The following is a 21,615-nucleotide window of genomic DNA, read 5'->3' on the forward strand; positions in this document are numbered from 1 at the left end:
CTCTCATTCTTCTAAACTCCAGAGAGTATCGGCCCAATCTACTCAATCTCTCCTCATAGGACAGCCCTCTCATCCCAGGAATCAATCTAGTGAACCTTTGTTGCACCGCCTCCAAGACAAGTATATCCGTCCTTAGATAAGGAGACCAAAACTGTGCACAGTACTCCAGGTGTGGTCTCACCAAGGCCCTGTACAATTGTAGCAAGACTTCCTTACTCTTATACTCCAACCCCCTTGCAATAAAGGCCAAGATGCCATTGGACCAGGACACCCAAATCTCCCTGAACACCAACATTTGAAAGTTTCTCACCATTAAAAAAATATTCTATTTTTCTATTCTTCCTACCAAAGTGAATAACCTCACATTTCCCTACATTATACTCCATCTGCCACCTTACTGCCCACTCACTTAGTCTACATATATCCCTTTGCAGACTCTGTGTTCTCCTCACAGCTTACTGTCCCACCTAGATTTGTATCGTCAGCAAACTTGGATACATTACACTCGGTCCCTTCATTTAGGTCATTAATATAGATTGTAAATAACTGAGGCACTGATCCTTGTGGCACCCCACTAGTTACAGCCTGCCAACCTGAAAAAGATCCGTTTATCCCTACTCTCTGTTTTCTGTCCATTAGTCCCTTGGTTCCCCACCATTTTTAGTTGCTTTTTGTTTCTTCTACTGTGAAGACAGATACAAAATATTTGTTTAATGTTTCAGCCATTTCCTTATTTCCCAATGTTTACTTTTGCTACTCTCTTCCTTTTTACATACTTGTAGAAGCTCTTACAATCTGCTTTTATATTTCTTGCTACTTTTCTCTCATTCTATTTTTTCCCTTTTTACCAATTTTTTGGTCAACCTTTGCTGGTTTCTGAAACTCTCCCAATTCTTAGGCTTACTGTTATTCTTTGCAACATTATAAGCTTCTTCTTTCAGTCTAATGCTATCCTTAACTTCTTTAGTTAGCCATGGTTGGATCACTTTTCCCGTGGAGTTTTTGTTTCTCAATGGAATATATTTTTGTTGAGAATTATGAAATATTTCTTTAAATGCTAGCCACTGCTTATCTACTGCCATACCTTTTAATCTATTTTTCCAATCTACCTTAGCCAACTCGCCCCTCATACCTCTGTAATTGCCTTTATTTAAATTTAAGGCTCCAGTTTTGGACTTAGGCAAGTCACTCTCAAAATGAATGTGAAATTCTATCATATTATGATCACTCTACCCCAGAGGATCCTTTACTATGAGATTGCTAATTAACCCTGTCTCATTACACAATACAAGATCTAAAATAGCCTGTTCCCTGGTTGGTTTCCGTACTTGATATTGTTGTGTAAAACTATTATAGGGACATTGAAATCAATGTACATGCCTCTCTTTCCCTGTGCCGTGTGTGACCTGATGCAAAAGCTCTACCTTATTTGGTAACTTGGATTTTTTTATGTCAACCATAGCTGATTGTTTGATTCAATCCTAGTCTTTTGGGCTGTTCGCTCCATAATTTTTAAACCGGAAAAAAAATGTAAAATATGCAATATTTTTATGAGGTTTTGCATCTTAATTTTTAAAAAGATAATTCGGGAATATTAGTGCATAAAATATTCTTAAGGCTTTCTTTGTAGCCACTTGAAGAAAATATTGGATGATGTCATTTTGTCTGCCTCTCAGTGAAAGCCATTTTTTGCTTTTGTTTCGATTTGATTCAAAGTAAAATGCAATTTGCATCGTAGTATTGGACATGCCTGTCCCCAGCTGTCAAGGAAATGAGCTGGGAATGACAGTTGAAATACAGTAGAGCAATGCAGATTGCAAATTTATTTAAATATATACAGGGTTATGTTTATATGTGACTTTGGTGCAATCTTTGCAGCGAGACAGGTTATCTTGTCATTGAAAGCCCGGGGTTGGGTGGGAGCTGTCACTCCCGCTGAGTGACAGGTGTCACACTGGCTGCAGCGCTGTCACCGCCGGCAGCGGGCGCTGTCACACTGGCTGCAGCGCTGTCACCGCCGGCAGCGGGCGCCTGAACTCTGACTCGCCACAGGAAGAGGAAGCGCTCCAGAGAAGCCGAGCTGGGCAGCGGCAGAGGAAATCCGATCCCGGAGCCATACAAAACCCCGGAGCCATGGAAAGATTAGTCAGTTCCGAGAGTTTGGCCGCCAAGAAGCCGCCGCGCTCGGCCAGTGGTTCCGGGCAAGGGAGCGTGGATTCACAGGACAGGTAGAGAGGCCGGGCTGGGCTGGGCTGGGCCGACAGCGGGAGGAGGGAGCGGAGCAGGGGTAGCCCAGGCTGTTGCTGCATTGGGACCGGGTACCGGGTGCAGGGATCCCCGGCACATTGCACAGAACCCCGGCTTCAGTTGCATTGGGATCCCCGGCACATTGCACAGAGCCCCGGGTTCAGTTGCATCGGGATCCCCAGCACAATGCACAGAGCCCCGGCTTCAGTTGCATTGGGATCCCCGGCACAATGCACAGAGCCCCGGCTTCAGTTGCATTGGGATCCCTGGCACAGTGCACAGAGCCCCGGCTTCAGTTGCATTAGGATCCCCGGCACAATGCACAGAGCCCCGGCTTCAGTTGCATTGGGATCCCCGGCACATTGCACAGAGCCCCGGGTTCAGTTGCATTGGGATCCCCGGCACAATGCACAGAGCCCCGGCTTCAGTTGCATTGGGATCCCCGGCACAGTGCACAGAGCCCCGGCTTCAGTTGCATTGGGATCCCCGGCACATTGCACAGAGCCCCGGCTTCAGTTGCATTGGGATCCCCGGCACAATGCACAGAGCCCCGGCTTCACTTGCATTGGGACCGGGTACAGGGTGCAGGGAGACCGGGCTGTAGCTGTACATGGATCCCGGGGCAGGGTGCACAGACCTCGGTCACCAGCCCCGTGTACACACACACAGCCAATGCCTTTTGCACTAGTTGTGCTGTTAACAACTCTTGGATTTGGAATGTGTGCGTTTGTAGGTGGGATTTTCTAAATGTTTTCACCATTAACCAGAAACCTGCGCCGAGTTGGATTTTTGACACAGTTTACACAGTAGGGAATCCAGGTTCTTTTATTTTTTTTACAGATGCTGAGTACCTTAACAGGTTAGTGACTCATTGGAAATCGCCTTGTTCTGATAGCTGTGGAAAAGATTTTGTGGGATTATGTTAAAAGTGTAATAATCGTGGTCCCGCACAGAGGCACTTTTACACTGGCAGTGAGCGAGTGACAACAAGAGCATGATTCTTGATGCACCGTGTTCTCATCTGCAAACTGCGAGACCAGCAGCCGTGAGCTGGTTTCCCCCATTTATGCTTCTAAATTCGGTTCCCTTATCCCAGCGCCAGACTTGCAGCCTTTGTGCTGATGGGCTAAAGGAGGCGGATTGGGCAGTGCAGTCGGCAAGAGTTATCTCATGGACGCTAGCCTACTAGTATTCACATGGAAGCTGTATTTATATCTGTATAAAAGGGCTGAACTCTGTGCCTTTGATGGGTCCCAATGGCAGAGGTTGGAGATGTGGGCAAATGGCTCATTTTTCCAGTGGGCCCACTCCCGGAGGAGCGCTGAGGAAAGACTTGCATTTATATAGCGCCTTTCACGACCACCAGATGTCTCGAAGCGCTTTACAGCCAATGAAGTACTTTTGGAGTATAGTCACTGTTGTAATGTGGGAAACGCGGCAGCCAATTTGCACACAGCAAGGTCCCACAAACAACAATGTGATAATGACCGGATAATCTGTTTTTGTTATGTTGATTGAGGGATAAATATTGGCCAGGGCACCGGGAGAGAAATCCCCTGCTCTTCTTCGAAATGGTGCCATGGGATCTTTTACATCTACCTGAGGGAGCAGACGGGGCCTCGGTTTAACGTCTCATCCGAAAGACGGCACCTCCGACAGTGCAGCACTGCACTGGAGTGCCAGCCTAGTACTTTTGTGCTCAAGTCCCTGGAGCGGGACTGTGAACCCACAACCTTCTGCCTCAGAGGTGAGAGCGCTAACCACTGAGCCACAGCTGACACTCGGGTAGAATGCACCAACGTGTCACAAGTTGCTGCTTGAACCTCGACGGGAGGGTTATTCCTGGGATGAGAGGGCTGTCCTATGAGGAGAGATTGTGTAGAATGGGCCTACACTTCCTGGAGTTTAGAAGAATGAGAGGTGATCACATTGAAACATACAAGATTCTGAAGGGGATTGACAGGGTAGATGCTGAGAGGTTGTTTCCCCTGGCTGGAGTGTCTAGAACTAGGGATAAGGGATCGGCCATTTAAGACTGAGATGAGGAGGAATTTCTTCACTCAGAGGGTTGTGAATCTTTGGAATTCTCTGCCCCAGAGGGCTGTGAATGCTGAATCTTTGAGTATATTCAAGGCTGAGATAGACAGATTTTTGAACTCTAGGGGAATCAAGATCGGGCAAGAAAGTGGAGTTGAGGTTGATGATCAGCCATGATCTTATTGAATGGCGGAGCAGGCTGGAGGGGCCGTATGGCTGGCTCCTGCTCCTAATTCTTATGTTTTACGTTATTCCAGCCCTCCCTTTGAACCGGACACTTCCACATGTCAGAGCATTTCACAATATTGCAGGTACTGTTTTGAGACCAATGCCTTCAGAGGTTGGTGTAGGTGGGCGGTCCAACAGAAGAGAGTTACGCTGCCAGCACTGCCTTGGCGCTTGCCCAGGCAAACTGAAACTGTGTGCATGCATGTTTTGCTCAGTGGCCTCTGAATGCTCACATTGTTTCAAAAATGCATATTTAATATGTAAAGACCTAACCATCTGTGAGTGTTTACTGGAGGACATTCAGTAACACTTAAGTGCATTGTCGATAAATTATTTAATACAAGTGGAAAAAATGTCTAAGCATCTGATTAACTGGTAAAAGATTTTGAATTACAGAACTTAAACTGACTGCAGAATTCCAGAGCTAAATTCAGTTCCAGTTGTAGCACTAATCCTTTACTATGTAATCTTAATAATTGCAATTTAATCCAATTTGCAACTTTGTTGATGGACATAGAGGGTAGCGTGGGGATCCAGATTTTAAATGAGCAGAGCCAACTGAGCAACACTTCAATGACAAAAGTCCGATACTTCTTTGTAAACTGTGTAACGTTAACTCTGTTTCTCTCTCCACGGATGTTGCCTGGCCTGCTGAGCATTTCCAGCATTTTCTGTTGTTATTTCAGATTTCCAGCATCCGCAGTATTTTGCTGTTGTACTCATTGTATTGTTTGGGGAATTACACTAAAGTTCGGCACAGTTTGTTTCCTCTGTTGGACAATGAGCAAAATAATCTTGGGGCGTTGCAGCTTTAAGTACCTAGATTAATGCTACATAGAAATATGGGAAATTATTTGGTGTACTGGAGTTCGTTGGGTAAGGGTTCATCAGAAATCTAAAGACTACAAAAAAAAACATGCTTTTAGGAAATGTTCAATTAAACGATATCGCAATTGAAACATAGAAACATAGAAGATAGGAGCATGAGTAGGCCATTCGGCCCCTCGAGCCTGTTCCGCCATTGAATGAGATCGTGGCTGATCATCCAAATTCAGTACCCTGTCCCTGCTTTCTCCCCATACCCCTTGATCCCTTTAGCCTTAAGAAATATATCTAACTCCTTCTTGAATATATTTAATGAATTGGCCTCAACTGCCTTCTGTGGTAGAGAATTCCACAGGTTCACCACTCTCTGGGTGAAGAAATTCCTCCTCATCTCTGTCCTAAATAGCTTACCCCTTATCCTTAGACTGTGACCCCTGGTTCTGGACTCCCCCGCCATTGGGAACCTCCTTCCTGCATCTAGTCTGTCTAGTCCTGTTTGAATTTTATAAGTTTCAATGAGATCCCCTCTCATTCATCTAAACTCTAGTGAATATAAGCCCAATCGACCCAATCTCTCCTCCTATGTCATTTCTGCCATTCCAGGTATCAGTCTGGATTTGAAACCCTAATTGAAACATATCTACATCCCACAAGTATTTTTGGAGCTAGATTATTCTTAATTCAAATTATTGGAGAATTTTTGTTGTTGCACAAAACGCCTTTGAATTAACAGTAGATCGTGGTCTTAACCTGCATTTGAGTCTCCAAATATGACTATAAAGGAAGAGACAGAGGCCTTCCCACCGTGTCGAATCACTGCATTGTCTCCACCTAGAGAGAGAGAGTTGCACTTGGTATGGCGTCTTGCGGTGGTTCTAAATGTGCAGGTACAAACCTGTCCGGAATGTTCGGACAAGCCCGGAGTAATAATTTAAAAAAAATCACAAATGCCTGAAAAATGTTAGTGCATAATATCATAGTAATCGTGTTGCGTGCTGAAGCCAATCCGGTCCAAATTGGGTTAATGTCTATATGTCCCAGTTTGGGCCATTTCAGATTCAGGTGCATTTGCTGCAAATGGCAGCACATGTGAAGAGGGACAAATCAGCATCTGTCTAAGTGTAACGTATTTTCTGCGGCCTGGCAAAAGTTTTCCTCGTAATGGCTGGCATTTGTGGATCTAAAACCATTGACGCAACGAGGATCGGTTGTCTTTCCTGGTAAATGCTGGGTCGGTTCCATTGGAAAAAGTTCACGTTTTGTTGGTAAATATAAAAAAAATGCAATTGTTGAAAATCTGAAAGCAAAGCAGAAAATGCACAACAGGTCATTCAGCCTCTGTGCAGAGAAAAAAGTGTTAACATGTCAGATAAATGCCCTTCACCAGAACCCTGATGTTCCGACGAAGGGCCCTGCCCAAAAGCGTTAACGCGTCCCCTCTCTACAGATGCTGACCGACCCACTGTGTGTTTCCAGCATTTCCTGTTTTTGTTCCCGCTGGTATATGCCTGCCCTTTCATTGCTAGCTGAGCCTGATCCCTGGTGGGCTAGTGGAGGGAGTATGAGTCCAGTCCCGGATGGCCTTTTTGCAGTAGCGGTATAAACGATTTCCATTGGGGAAGAAGAGATATCCCAGAGGAGGAAGGTGAGGTGTGGCATGACAGCATAAGAATTAGGAGCAGAATTCGGCCCCTCGAGCCTGCTCCACCATTCAATCAGAACATGGCTGATCATCCACCTCAACTCCACTTTCCCGCCCCATCTCCATATCCCTTGATTCCCCTCAAGTCCAAAAATCTATTTATCTCAGCCTTGAATCTACTCAAAGACTCAGCATTCACAGCCCTCTGGGGCAGAGAATTCCAAAGATTCACAACCCTCTGAATAAAGAAATTCCTCCTCATCTTGGTCTTAAATGGCCGACCCCTTATCCACCTGAGAGAGCATATGGGGCCTCGGTTTAACGTCTCATCCAAAAGACAGCACCTCCGACAGTGCAGCACTCCCTCAGCACTGCACTGGAGCGTCAGCCTAGAATTTTTGTGCTCAAGTCCCTGGAGTGGGGGCTTGAACCCATAACAAAGTGCTCACTTTGTGGCTTGAAGTGAGTGCAGAGCGTTCTACCAGGAATGTTGTTACCAGAACTGACCACCTAGATTACTGCAGCTTTGATTTGCATCTTGGTTTTCAAAATACATACACTGGATTTTCCAAACTTCAGATTATTTTTCACTTAGGTTTAAAATTTTTTTTAAGAAGTCAAAGTCAACGCTTATATTTTCGTTTCCCCACTCTTCTCACTTCCTCTCCTGAAGGTGCCGATTCTTGCTAAGGTCGGGAGCCATGGGTGCTGGCAGTCTTCTAGTACCTTCTGGAACTCACTGCCTGAAAGGGTGGTAGAGGCAGGAACCCTCACAACATTGAAGAAGCATTTAGATGAGCACTTGAAACGCCATAGCATACAAGGCTACGGACCAAGTGCTGGAAAATGGGATTAGAATAGATAGGGCTTGATGGCCAGCGCAGACACGATGGGCCGAAGGGCCTCTTTCTGTGCTGTATAATTCTATGACTCTGTGACCGTGGCCATCTTCACATGTAGGCCTACACAATGAATGTTGCTAGGCCATTTGGCCTCAGCAGACACTGTAGCTGAACCCTGTCCTATCCTGATCCAATGCACACTTTCAAGCAGATGTAACCACCATTCCTTTTCACCCTGTCCTCCCTCAGCTAAGGGTGCTGAGGAAATTAGTACAACACCAAGTTTAGGTCAGCTAACCACACAGACCAGGAATTGAACCTGAAATCTTCAGGACTGCAATGGGATAGTAATACACCGGAGCGTGCCTTCACCCATTAGAATGGTTATATATCTATAATCTTATCAAAACATCTTACATCTGTGTGTACTTCCTGTCAACTTTTAACACAATTTCCTATAGCCACATTTATAATCGTGCCAGGGATGAGGGCTTCAGTTACGTGGGGAGATGAGAGAAGCTGGGCTTAATAGAGGTGTGCAACATTGTGAAGTTTTTGAGAACCGAGAAACTGTTTCCAGTGGCAGACGGGTCAGTAATCAGATGATTCAGATTTAAGGTAATTGGCAAAAACAACCAGAGGTGAGACGAGAATTTTTTTAATGCAGCGAGCTGTTGTGATCTGGAATGCACTGCCTGAAAAGGTGGTGTAAGCAGATTCAACAATAACTTACAAAAGGGAATTTGATAAATACTTGAAGAGGAAAGATTTGAAGGGCGATGGGGAAAGAGCGGGGGAGTGGGACTAGTTGGATCGCTCTTTCAAAGAGCCGGCATAGGCACGATGGGCAAAATGGCCTCCTGTGCTGTATCATTCTATGATTCTATGAACTGCCTGTGTAAAGTTGTCATGCTGTGGAGAATTTTGTTTGATAATGCTCCTGTGATGTGCCTTGGGACATTTTACTATGTTAACGATGCTATATAAATACATGTTGTTGTTGGAGAGGCTGCAGCACCAGGCAGGAGGGCGCAATTACAGTGTGACCAGTTTACATAGGTATTTTCCATGATAAATTCTTATGTCCATATTTATAATAGAAATATAAAGATAAGGACAGAATGTCTGAATTTAAAATGGGGATTGAATAACGACCGCAGGCCCTGGTCCAATTATCTCCTGCCTTCAAACACTGCTTCACCTGAGCATTGCTCCTGGTCTTTACTGCAACGTCACAAGAGACCGGCTAGCATCTTATAAAATCTTTACATTTTGCACACTTGAAGTTTGTCACAAGTATAACCTTATGCAGTGTCGCAATTTAAAAAAAAACTATGGGCTGGATTTTGCTACGGGGGCGGGTTGGAGGTGGGAAACCCACATTCGGGCTTGTTGTCCCGCCTCCATGGAGATGTGGCCAACCCACTGGATTTTCCTCTGATTGACCTTGTTGAGCCCGCCCTGTGGGCTCAGCAGGCCAATTAAGGGCCACCCGGCAACAGGTGACGTCAGAGATTGACATTTCATCTGTCAAAAGCTTTTGGCAGATGAAATATCAGTGTTTAACAGCTGTTTGAAGCTGTCAAGCACTGAAAAAGTGCTAATTCAGCCTCAGTCCTTTCTCAGGATAACTTTAAAATCATTTTGCTGCAGAAACCAAGAAGCTGATTTTTTTAAAATCGGAGCTTCTGTGGTTCTTGCAGCCGACTCCCGACACCGGAATGCAGGACTCCTGTAAAGGTAAGTAAAAGTAAGTTAAACTTATTTAAACACTTTAAACACTTGCAAAACACTTACCTTTGCACTCCTGCACCCCTCACTCACCTGAACACTGGGCATCTCGACCCCTCCAAGACCTCAGACCCACGTCCCGCCTCGAAAACTTTTCGTGGTTTGGAGCTGTCGGGAAGCCCACAAACCAGCAATAAAAATCGCGAATAGGCAAAAAACTACCTGTTAACAGGCAGTTTAATTGCCTTTAATCCCTTCCCGCCTCTGGGAGTCGGGTTCCAGCACTTGTCGGCAACCCGACTCCTATGAAATTGACATGGAGGCGGGATGGGGTCGGGACCCCCGGATCTCCGATTTTTATCGCCCGCACGCCTCCAACCCGACTCCAGGGGCTTAGGAAAATCCAGCCCTATGTCTTTGTTTTTTTAATCATTTGGAATATGCAGATAAACTGTCCAGCAACAGAACATACCAGAGACACGATATCTCCAGCCTCTTAATTGAGCTCTGCATGATCTTACCCAGTGTTTACTTAACATCAATAAGACTTTGTAGCCTTAAAAGGATATACACTTATACTTTAGCAGGAAAGCAATACACTTGCTATAATGTTGCTGCCCTAATAAAACAGTGCATTCTTTGATTTACTGTGAGCAGTCCTATGGCAGACAGGGTTAATTAGTAATCTCCTAGTAAAGGATCCTCTGGGGAAGAATGATCATATGATGGAATTTCACATTGAGTTTGAGAGTTAAATACTTAAGTACGAAACTAGAGTCTTAAACTTAAATAAAGCCAATTACATAGGTATGAGGGGCGAGTTGGCTAAGGTAGATTGGGAAATTAGATTAAAAGGTATGAAGGTAGATAAGCAGTGGCAAACATTTTAAAGAAATATTCCAAAATGATCAACGAATATATATTCCATTGAGAAATAAAAAATCCATGGGAAAAGTGATCCATTCGTGGCTAACTAAAGAAGTTAAGAATAGTATTCGATTAATAGAATGGCTTATAATGTTGCGAAGAATAGTAGTAAGCCTGAGGATTGGGAGAGCTTTAGAAACCAGCAAAGGATGACCAAAAAAGTGATTAAAAAGGGAGAAAATAGAATGAGAGCAAACTATTGAGAAATATAGAAACAGATTGTAAGAGCTTCTACAAGTATGTAAGCATTGGTTCTTATGTTCTTCCTACATATATATACTGCTCACATATAAAATAAAAAACACGTCAACCTATACTGTAAAGTCCCCACCACTTACACTGTCCACACTTACCACGAGTAGCTGTCTATATCTGGTAAATGGCGCGGGCCATCTGCCGTTACCATAGGAGTTAATTACAAAGACTCCGCTTATAACATATTAAACGTGTTGAGTATTTTGGGCAGTTCAATAAATATTTAGGCTGTACTTGCTGATTTACAAAGCTCTGCCGATTTCAGGCGAAGTCGGGTCATCGATCTGCTGTTCGCACCTTGTTAAAGTGCGATTCTCTTTAGCGATGAGATTCTGGATGAAACTGCTAACAATTAGAACAGGTAGTTTCTAAGTGGAGACTACCTGTTTTTTAAGAATATGTTGGCTACTTTGCGCTTTGGTTTTACCCACCATCGTGTAGAGTGGGCAAATCGCGTTAACACCAACACACGCGCTATAAAGGGTGGGGACCGGGTGTTAATTAGCAACTGTTGTCGGTGGAGCCTGACATTTTCTCATGTTCATACAGCCCTCCAGCATCTCATGTCGAATGGTGTAAACAGCTTATAGCTGCGACTATCTCAACCCAGATTTCAACTTCTACAGTGCCAGAAACCGTCTCCAAAGATTATAGGGTAAGTGATGTTATTTTAAACTTGTGACACGTGTAGCCTCAGAATCTGCTTTTCTCAAGAAGTCAATCTCCTCTACTTTCCTCCTCTTCAGAGTTCCCCCAGGCCACTGCCCCATTCACTCGCTGAGACTTTATGTGTCTATCTCGGTGACTACTGGGAGTTGTAGTGAGAGAGTAACTGGGGCATTGCTCCTGAGTGTATCTCTCCCTGGGGTTCAGCATCTTCTTAACACCCTTGTTCCCCCCCCCCCCCCCCCCCCGGATGATAGGGAGCGCACTGTGTGGAGAGTGATAGATATTGTTTCGCTCTGATGCAGTGTGTTAGTATATCCAATGTGTTATGGCACTGGCCATAAAAAAACATACGTTGAAAATAATTATGGTGTTTACATTACAAATGTTAAAGATCAATAAGTAACTAACGGATGTGTTATGCCAGTTACACTGCACATTTTAAATTGATGTGCAGGAGTTTGGCTCATCTTTGATGTATATATAATGTATAATTTAGATGTGAAATCACTCAAACTTGTGCAAACTGCACCTATAACTGAGGTTGGTGCGAGGTGAGGTTTAAAAATTTCCCAGGCGTGAGCCAAATGGACCAGCTAAGAACTTTAAGATATTTAGAATTTTTAAAAATGTTAACAGACAGAGCTCCAGCTCCTTTTACCCTGGACTAGAGAGTGACACGAAACTGGCAGTATAACTGGCTGGAGAATCTACAGCTAGGGGGCACAGTCTCAAGATAAAGGGTCGGCCTTTTAAGACTGAGATGAGGAAGTGTTTCTTCACTCGGGGCGGGGGGGGGGGGGGGGGTGGTTGTGAAACATTGGAATTCTCTGCCCCATAGGGCTGTGGATGCTCAGTCGTTGAGTATATTCAAGGCTGAGATCGATAGATTTTGGGACTCTAGGGGAATCGAGGGATATGGGGATTGGGCGGGAAAGTGGAGTTGAGGTCGAAGATCAGCCATGATCTTATTGAATGGCGGAGCAGGCTCGAGGGGCCGAATGGCCTACTCCTGCTCCTAATTCTAATGTTATGTTTTTATAAGTTAGATCTTCAAATCTGCTTAAATGGGTACTGGCCCGGGTAGTATACTAACATACCTTATTGTTAATAGCATATGTTGTTCCATTTTCTTATCGTTGTTTCTGCCTGCTATATCCAATGCCTCCATTCACCCAATCTTCAGCTACATGGTCTAACCTGCCCATTTCTTCATGGCTGACACCGTTATTGGCTGATAAAAGGAGTGCTTTTGCACACGATGGTTCAATATCCCCATCCCTTCCCCCAGTGAAAACAATTTAAAGTTCACCAATGTGAAATGGTACAAACGATTAACTGATCTGTGTGTGTTTAAATGGGAAGGTAACGGTAGGTTTAAAGTTGCCTTGTCACCTCTGATCATTGCCTGATGCAACCCTGACAGCTCCGGTTCACAAGCTACTACGTGAAATGTAGGCTATTCTAATACTTTGTAAATACTTTGATTTATATCGGACTGAAATGTCTCAGTGTTTCATGCAATGAATTGTTTTTGGAAGACATTAATTGTTATTTCTGCAAATGCAGGATTCTATGTTGTTGGTGAAGATTAGAAATTCAGTTATTAATGTAAAGCTGTATTCCTCTTAAAGGAGGATTTACATCACTGTTGACAGAAATGAAAAGCAAATGAATTAATACTGACAATTGGAATATCTGAACATTAGAGTTTCATGCTTTAAGCAAAGAACATTTGATTTCTACGCTTATCAACAAAACTGCAGAAGTAGTATAACCAAAAAAGGACCATCTAGTCCTTGCACAAGAGTAGTGTAACCAATAATGGGCCATCTAATCCTTGCACAAGAGTAGTGCAACCAATAATGGGCCATCTAATCCTTGCACAAGAGTAGTGTAACCAATAATGGGCCATCTAATCCTTGTAACCAATAATGGGCCATGTAATCCTTGCACAAGAGTAGTGTAACCAATAATGGGCCATCTAATCCTTACACACAAGGACATAGAATAAAGGATCCAAGCCTGTGCAGAGCTGATAGTTCAGTCGAGGGGAAGAATACTCTATGTAGGAGTCACTGTCAAATACTTCCCCTTTTATCTCGGGCATGTAAGTTATGAAAAATCTTCTCCCTGTTGCATTTGTTACCAGCCCAATACTTCACTCATAGGAGATTCATTACATCAAGTGGAACAGAGGCGCTGACACGTGATCATCTGATATCTGTCATGGGCTGTCAGCTAGCGTCTCCATTGACTGAATGGGGACTGACAGCCTTGAATCCTGATCTAAATCTGTCAGTTATTATGTAACTTAAGCACGGCTGAGAGCTCAAATTATTTGTTTCTGTCACTACAGAAGTAAACACACAAATCTTTCAATAGAATCTGTTGTTCGACAAACACTTTTACTGTGATACCTGGTTGAGATACATGTGAAGAAGCAAATTGAGCTTTACAGCCAATTCGTCCCTTCAGTTCTAAATTTACAAAAGCCTATAATATCTAATCCTAAATTGCTGTATCTTTTCATTTATGTCTGTTGTTGGGTTCTGATGATTTATAAATGAATCTCCTCCCTCCATTCCCTTTTTGAATAGGTGTTCATACTTTCTCCTCTGATGTTCTCGGTGTTTCGTACCATGGACGTCCATTCTGTACGGCCTGATGCGCACTCTTAACCTCTCTGTTCAACAGCAGCGTCTCAGTCTGTACTCTCGCTGTCTTGGTCTTAGTTCCACCTCATCTTTCATTTCATTCGACCCATCACTCACCTTTACATGGTTTGTCTCTGATTCTTCCCTGAACATCTCTCTGTCCATCACCTAGCAATGACATTGCTACAAGCCCACTGATTCCCATAATCCTGGAGTATGCCCAGCCAGCTTCTTGCAAAGGCTGCATCCCTTTATCCCAGTTTTCCCATCACATTTGCTCTGATGACTCCATTTTCCATACTAGAGCTTCTGAAATGTCCACCTTTTTCATCAGCCAAGATTTCCCCTCTACGATGATCACCAGGACCCTTGAAATTGTCCATTCCAGTTCCTGAGCCTCTGCTCTCACTCCTCCCCCACCTGTATCTCTCTCCACAGCAACAGCAGGGGTACCTTTATCCCTAATTGTTAACCCCACCAGCCTTTACATTCACTAGATCTGCCACTTCCAGCATGAACCAATCACCTAAGCATAACTTTCCCTCCCCTCCTCTCCCCACCCCTTCCCCTCCTCTCCCCCCCTTCCCCTCCTCTTCCTCTCCTCCTCTCCTCTCCTCCTCCTCTCCTCCTCCTCTCCTCTCCTCTCCTCTTCTCCCCTCTTTCTAGAGCGAACGTTCCCTCCAGGATACCCTTTTCCATTCTCTTCCACCCCTACATCTAGTTGCTCTTCCCCTGGCACCATCCTGTGTAACTGCAGCAGATGCAAACTCTATTTATCTCCTCCACTGTCCAAGGCCCCCAGCCTCCTGTGTGAGACAGCAATCCTTAGTGAATGCTTGTTCCTTTCCCCCTTGCCCCCTTTTTTCGCTCTCTTCCCTACCTTACTAAACTGCTTATTTTTAATTTTTCACTTCCGATCAAGAGTTCCCACCCGAACCAGTAACGTGCCTTTTCTCTTTACAGGCGCTGACTGACCTGCTGTGTATTTACAGCATTTTCTGTTTTTTATTTCCAAGTTCCAGCATTTTATTTTGAGGTGTATATATGTATATGTACATATGTTGACATTTACTGTTGTCTCCTGCCAGTGAGTAGGCTGCACGCTCTGTGATCGACTCCAGCACCTGCACTCACAGAAAGGTTCCTCTTGCAGATGAAGGGGTAGAAGTTGGTGATGCGTTGTGTCCAGCATTACAGGCGTAAAGCCTACCAGTTTTGCAGTGGGACAGCCTGTGCCCAATCTACGCAGGCGTTGGTCCCACTGTCAAATTCGTGGGGCCCATTTTTTTTTTAGGCGTCCGTCAAAACAGGCATTGGGCCCTGCTTTCCTCCTTTTAAGATGCTCCTTAAAACCTACCTCTTTGACCCAAGCTTTTGGTCACCTGACCTAATATCCCCTTATGTCAAAGTTCGTTTGATAATCGCTCCTGTGAAGTGTCTTGGGACGCTTTACTGCATTAAAGGTGCTATATAAATACAAGTTGTTGTTGTTGAATAGGTAAGTTGGCCTAACGCCGGTTAAAGAAACCCGTTAACAAATTAGTCACCGATGGCACTAAGGATTCTTAAGCAGTCCCAAACCATAGGTAAGTTGACTTGAATCAGTCATTCATGAAAGAAAGACTTATGAAATAATACTGAGCGGCCTGCGGGTGGCGCTGTCCAGGGAGAGTATAAATACTCGGGCATGGGCCCAGCTTGCTCAGGACATTCTTAACAGGAACTAGTGAAGCACACAACTAGATCTCAATGTTGTAAAACAGTTGATGAAAGCTTCGTTTAATGCTTAGACCAAGTGCCTAGTAGTTTTCTTATGTCATAAGTGTTCTAATTACTTTTTTAAGATGCACCTTCCTGTGGAACCAGGAGGAGCAGGAGTTCTGCACTGACTCCGCAAGAGTCAGAATCGCCTCACCCACCCCCAACCCGCCTCCCCATAGCCCGCTTCAGCGTTTCCCCCCCCCCCCCCCCCAAACTTCCAGGGACTACCCGAGGGCCTCTATCAGCGAGGCAGACTGCCTGTGATGATGTGACCAGTAGCTCTCCCCAGTTATTCAGAGGAGGCCCAAGGTCCAATTTCTCTTGACCCTCGGGCCTCCTGCTTCAGGCGCCTGCTGCCTCCGCAGGCTCGGGTCTAGGCCCGAAAACTGGCCCAGACTAATATCTACCCCGTGGTGTCTTGCGCTGCTTATTTCCCCTCTCCACGTGATGTCCTGCTTAGTGGTCTGCCTCAATTTTGCACTGGTGGAAAGATTGAGGGCTCAGAGTTGTAATCATGAGAGCTGGTGAGCAATGAGTAAAAGAGGCGACCCTGCCTTTGCAGCTGCCTAAAGACTAAACCTGAGCTGTGGTAGCAGTTGGAAGCTGTTTGGGAGGAGTGCGACCGAGTCCCATGAGACGTAATGTCAGAGGCTTTGCTGCCAGCGTTGCTATAGTTTCTGTTCTTTAATGTTGCATTTTCTTTGCTCAACCTCGATTAGAGTCCCCTCCCCCCGCCCTGCCCCCAAAACTCTCCTCCATTCTGCTGCATCGCTCAATGGGGAAACCCGCTCCCAAGCTTCTGGCAATGTCGCTGCTCGGAGGAGCACAAGAGCAGCCTGAAGCGATGTCCCTCTTGTGCTTGGTTGTTTCCAAGATCAGGAACTCGCTGTATAGGGAATTGCAAAAAACAACGGCCCGCATCCTACACCTCTGTCTTACAGTGCCTTTAGAGTACCGGTGCATTGAAGCAGTGTGCTGCCTCTGTTGCCAGTTCTTTGTACGCCGCTGGGGAACCTGTGTGATCACAGTCCGCGGCAGGACAACCCCGCACCGATGAAAAGGACTACAGCTCAGCTGTCGGCTCTTGTACATACCGCTACATCACTTCACCTCGTGAGCGCCTTCTGAATTATTCCTGCTAAATCAAAGACTATAGCATAAAAGCAACAAACTCCTGGAAGCTGTAGAGTTGTATTGTGGATTTCACTGCCAAGATCTTAATACAGTAATTTTATTTCCGATGTCGGTCGATTGGGATGAGCTGAATTCAATGTGGGGTGACTTTGACCAGTATATCACGTTCCTTTTATTGATTCCTTGTTAATGTATTTTAACTAACAGGTTTTCAGAAGGCCTGATCTAAGGGTAAGGATGAAACATCTCAGGAACCTAGCAGGCTTTTTTCTCTCCTGTTTGTCTCCTGTACTCTGATGCAAAGCTTCCAGTGTGTGTTTGGCCTCTCGTTTCCTGTTTTGAGTATCGGTACCATTATTACATGTTTTAACTCCTTTTTAATGAAGTGGGATTTTCGACTTATGCAATGCTTATTAAAAATGCAATCTACCAAGTTGATGTGTGTGGCTTTGCAATGACTGGCAGGGTAAGGGGGTTGTTGTGTTTTCAACCCTCCTCCAAGCACATAGTAATTAAACAGATCTCAGCCATCCCCTGATCCCTTAATTGAAGCCTGTTGCTCTGATGAGAGTCCGATTTCTGATAGAAAATATATTTGGCTTGTCCTCCGATTTTTTTTTTCCTTCTTCTTCTTCCCCCCCCCCCCCTCCAAATCTCTCTGAATTTTGATTTTACAGCATTGATTGCGAGAACTGCTGTTAAACAGTCGTGTGGCAATTTAAATCGGCGGTTTTCAAATGTTTATGTGGAGAACTCCCCCCTCCCCTCCCCCCCCCCCCCTTCAAATACTGACACAGCCCCAGGAACCTCACTGAAGATAATGACACGCTCCTGCCGATAATCTCCCCAGGTACTGACAGTTGCAGAAATCCCGCCAGAAATAGTCATGAAATCACTCTGCCAGGGCCAACTCACTTCCCGGGGATCCCCTCTGTAAATATTGACACGCTGCCCATATCCCAACTTCTGGAAGCTCGGTGCCGGCTACCCAAAGGATTATCACCACAGGAAACCATTTTATTGTTAATATACAGCAACTAAATAAATAAATACGATAGCAAAATACTGTGGATGCTGGAAATCCAAAATAACAACAGAAAACGCTGGAAAAACTCAGCAGGCCGGGCAACATCCGTGGAGAGAGAAACAAGAGTTAACGTTTCGGGTCGAAACCCTTCGTCTGAACGGAGTCTGACGAAAGGTCTTCGACCTGAAACGTTAACTCTGTTTCTCTCTCCACGGGTGTTGCCCGGCCTGCTGAGTATTTTCCAGTGTTTTCTGTTGTTTTAAATAAATAAATACTTCTCCAGAGACTGTGCCGATGGCTGGCTCCAAATGGATGGCATCTCATGTAGCCCCGGGATCCCCCGTGTACCCCAGGACCCACACCCTTCCAGTTTTAAAACCTACAGTTTAATTGGGAAAATGACCCAGGTTTACTGGCAAACCCAAAGTAACTGAGTAACTCCACGAAAACCTTGTACTTTTGGAGCGAATATAAGAATTTTTGAGACAATTTCCTTCAGATAAACATTGTTAAGTATTATGCACTAACTGCTTGTTTCACTGTAGGACCATCACATGTTACAGGTAATGCCGATATACTCCCTGAACCAAAATGTCACAAACACGCAGAAGGCACATTACAAACTAGATGTTGTGAAGTCTTGTCTGAAGGGAGTGGTTAAGTGCATAATCGGGGAGGAAAAAACATTCTTCCCTTTTCATTTCTGTGGCAGCCTGTTTCTTCTTAAGTCTCTACTAATGCAGGTAATTTTCTATTAAGTCAGTCCTTACCCCAGCTCCCCGCCTTTCGCATTGCACATGCTAATGCTAGTCATTGTAACAATCATCCTCCTCCTCCTGATTCCCACCTAAATTGTCCTTTATTGCCAGAATAAAAAGGACATTTCTTCCAAATTGGTTGCAGTACGTACATCACACTCCAGTCTGTAGCCCTGGTGCAGTGTAGAATTACTGAACGAGTGGGATAGCTTGAAGCGGTGAGAATGGGGAGCTGGTACAATCAATAGTTCCAGTGTACTGTTCCCCCGTTTAGTGCCGATTAGTCCAGAGGTAATTATGAGCAGTGTTGTGATTTCAACTCTTTTTTCAAAGCAGGTAAAAGTTTACAAAGAAACAGGTTCGGGTCAGATCCAGCACTCTGAGCCATGAAGGTGCATTGTGGCATCATCAAAAGCCATTTATAATTTTTAACAAAACATTCCTTTGTAATATTGATTAAGATGCTGGCTTTGCATTTATTGCAATAATTGTAGATTTATATCCTGGAGTATTTCAAGATAAAACAGTCAATGGGGTAATGGTAAAAGTATTTCACTTAAAATTCTTCTCTCCATTTGGAAGGGGCCTATAGTGGTGACCCTTTCTGTGTGTCGAAATGCTTGAAAGAAATAATGGATATAAAGATGTCAGTGAGGGATAATAAACATTCAAATTGCAGCCCTTTACTAAAGTAATAGTTTTTGAAATACAATTCCCTGCTGAAGCGTTGAATTTAGCAGGTTAACAATGGGAAGGGGTTAGAAACATAGAAGCATAGAAGATAGGAGCAGGAGTAGGCCATTCGGCCCCTCGAGCCTGCTGTGCCATTCAATGCGATCATGGCTGATCATCCAAATTCAGTACCCTGTCCCTGCTTTCTCCCCATATCCCTTGATCCCCTTAGCCTTAAGAAATATATCTAACTCCTTCTTGAATATATTTAATGAATTGGCCTCAACTGTCTTCTGTGGTAGCGAATTCCACAGGTTCACCACTCTCTGGGTGAAGAAATTCCTCCTCATCTCAGTCCTAAATGGCTTACCCCTTATCCTTAGACTGTGACCCCTGGTTCTGGTCTCCCCGCCATTGGGAACAGCCTTCCTGCATCTAGTATGTCCAGTCCTGTTAGAATTTTATAAGTTTCAATGAGATCCCCTCTCATTCTTCTAAACTCTAGCGAATATAAGCCTAATCGACCCAATCTCTCTTCATACATCATTCCTGCCATCCCAGGTATCAGCCTGGTGAATCTTCGCTGCACTCCCTCCATGGCAAGAACATCCTTCCTCAGATAAGGCGACCAAAACTGCACACAATACTCAAGGTGTGGTCTCACCAAGGCCCTGTACAACTGCAGCAAGACATCCTTGCTCCTGTACTCAAATCCTCTCGCTATGAAGGCCAGCATACCATTTGCCTTCTTAACCGCCTGCTGCACCTGCATGCTTACCTTCAGCGACTGGTGCACAGGGACACCCAGGTCTCGTTGCACTTTCCCTTTTCCCAATCTATTGCCGTTCAGATAATAATCTGCCTTCCTGTTTTTGCCACCAAAGTGGATAACCTCGCATTTATCCACATTATACTGCATCTGCCATGCATCTGCCCAATTGCCCAACCTGTCCAAATCATACTGGAGTTTCTCTGCATCCTCCTCAGAGCACACACGCCCACCCAGCTTTGTGTCGTCTGCAAACTTGGAGATATTACATCTATTTCCCTCGTCTAGATCATTAATATATATTGTGAATAGCTGGGGTCCTAGCACCGATCCCTGCGGTACCCTACTAGTCACTGCCTTCCACTCGGAAAAAGACCCATTTATTCCAACTCTTTGCTTCCTGTCTGCCAACCAGTTCTCTATCCGAGACAGTACCTTACCCCCAATCCCATGTGCTTTAACTTTACACGCTAATCTCTTATGCAGGACCTTATTGAAAGCCTTCTGAAAGTCCAAATACACCACATCCACTGGTTCTCCCTTATCTATTCTACCAGTTACATCCTCAAAAAATTCCAGTAGATTAGTCAAGCATAAATTACCTTTTGTAAATCCATGTTGACTTTGTCCGATCCTGTCACTGTTTTCCACATGCTCTGCTAATACATCTTTTATAATGGACTAATAGTTGACGTTGAGGGCTGTGTTTGTGAAACCATTTTGGTACTTTTCCGCTGGTTGGTTCCTATCGCAGAATTGAATTTGTTGTTTCCTGCAGTTGGAGTGCTGGGCAGGCCGAGCTGGGATACCGGGTAGTGTTAGTCACTGCCCTGAGAGAGTAGCGTTCGCCCCAGCCACAAGACAAGCACGTTGCACATTCACACAACACATTTGAGAGGGGAGACAGATTGAGTGGCGGGCAGGGAGGAGATACTATCTTGATATCCCGGGGCTTGATTTTGTTTTCCTGACAATAGATTTGCGGTCAAACATAGTAGAACAGCCACTCCCCCGCCCCCCCCCAACTCTCAGTTAAAGAGCTGGCACAGGCACGATGGACTGAATGGCCTCCTTCTGTGCTGTAAGATTCTATGATTCCGTTAACTGATCCTGTTGTTCAGTCAGTAACGCTGGCACCACTATAACTTTAAACTTGAGACATCACGGCAATCTGTACATGTTAGTGCACTAAATAATTGGTGAAATTCAGACATTGCTGTGATTGCTGAAATTCATATTAATTTAATCATTGCGCATGAGAACTTTCCAGAACACGGTGATGCCGTTGAGAGATTTAGTTTCAAACCAAATTGTTTACAACAATATGGAAAGTTCTCCACTGTTGCAATCTGATTATATCTTGGATTTAATACTGCCTGGAAGTACAACTTTAAGTGACTTGAAAACACGATTATATCCTTTAGCCGGATGCTCACA

At 44.6% G+C, this 21,615-nt stretch overlaps 1 protein-coding gene across 11 annotated transcripts in view; it reads left to right on the top strand.

Moving 5' to 3' along the window:
* Positions 1–2,020: 2,020 nt before the first annotated feature.
* The window catches only part of LOC147125333 (phosphatidylinositol-3-phosphate phosphatase MTMR1-like), a 78,950-nt gene continuing 59,355 nt past the window's right edge, over positions 2,021–21,615 (top strand). For 2 of the 11 annotated variants that reach the window (XR_015080035.1, XM_086001499.1), the window contains exons 1-4: positions 2,021–2,228; positions 11,284–11,389; positions 17,160–17,183; positions 18,525–18,722. Coding sequence is in view for 8 of the 11 variants with exons in the window: in XM_086001499.1 (XP_085857625.1) it covers positions 2,134–2,228; positions 11,284–11,389; positions 17,160–17,183; positions 18,525–18,722 (423 nt within the window). In the remaining 3 variants the exon portion in view is untranslated. Of the gene's footprint in view, positions 2,229–3,087; positions 3,107–11,283; positions 11,390–17,159; positions 17,184–18,524; positions 18,723–21,615 lie in introns of all 11 variants that reach the window. The other 9 variants (XM_086001516.1, XM_086001533.1, XM_086001527.1 and 6 more) reach the window with 7 other exon arrangements.

This window comes from Somniosus microcephalus, chromosome 1, assembly GCF_052327205.1.
Source record: "Somniosus microcephalus isolate GS21.2 chromosome 1, FLI_Smic_1.0, whole genome shotgun sequence".
NCBI lineage: Eukaryota > Metazoa > Chordata > Chondrichthyes > Squaliformes > Somniosidae > Somniosus > Somniosus microcephalus.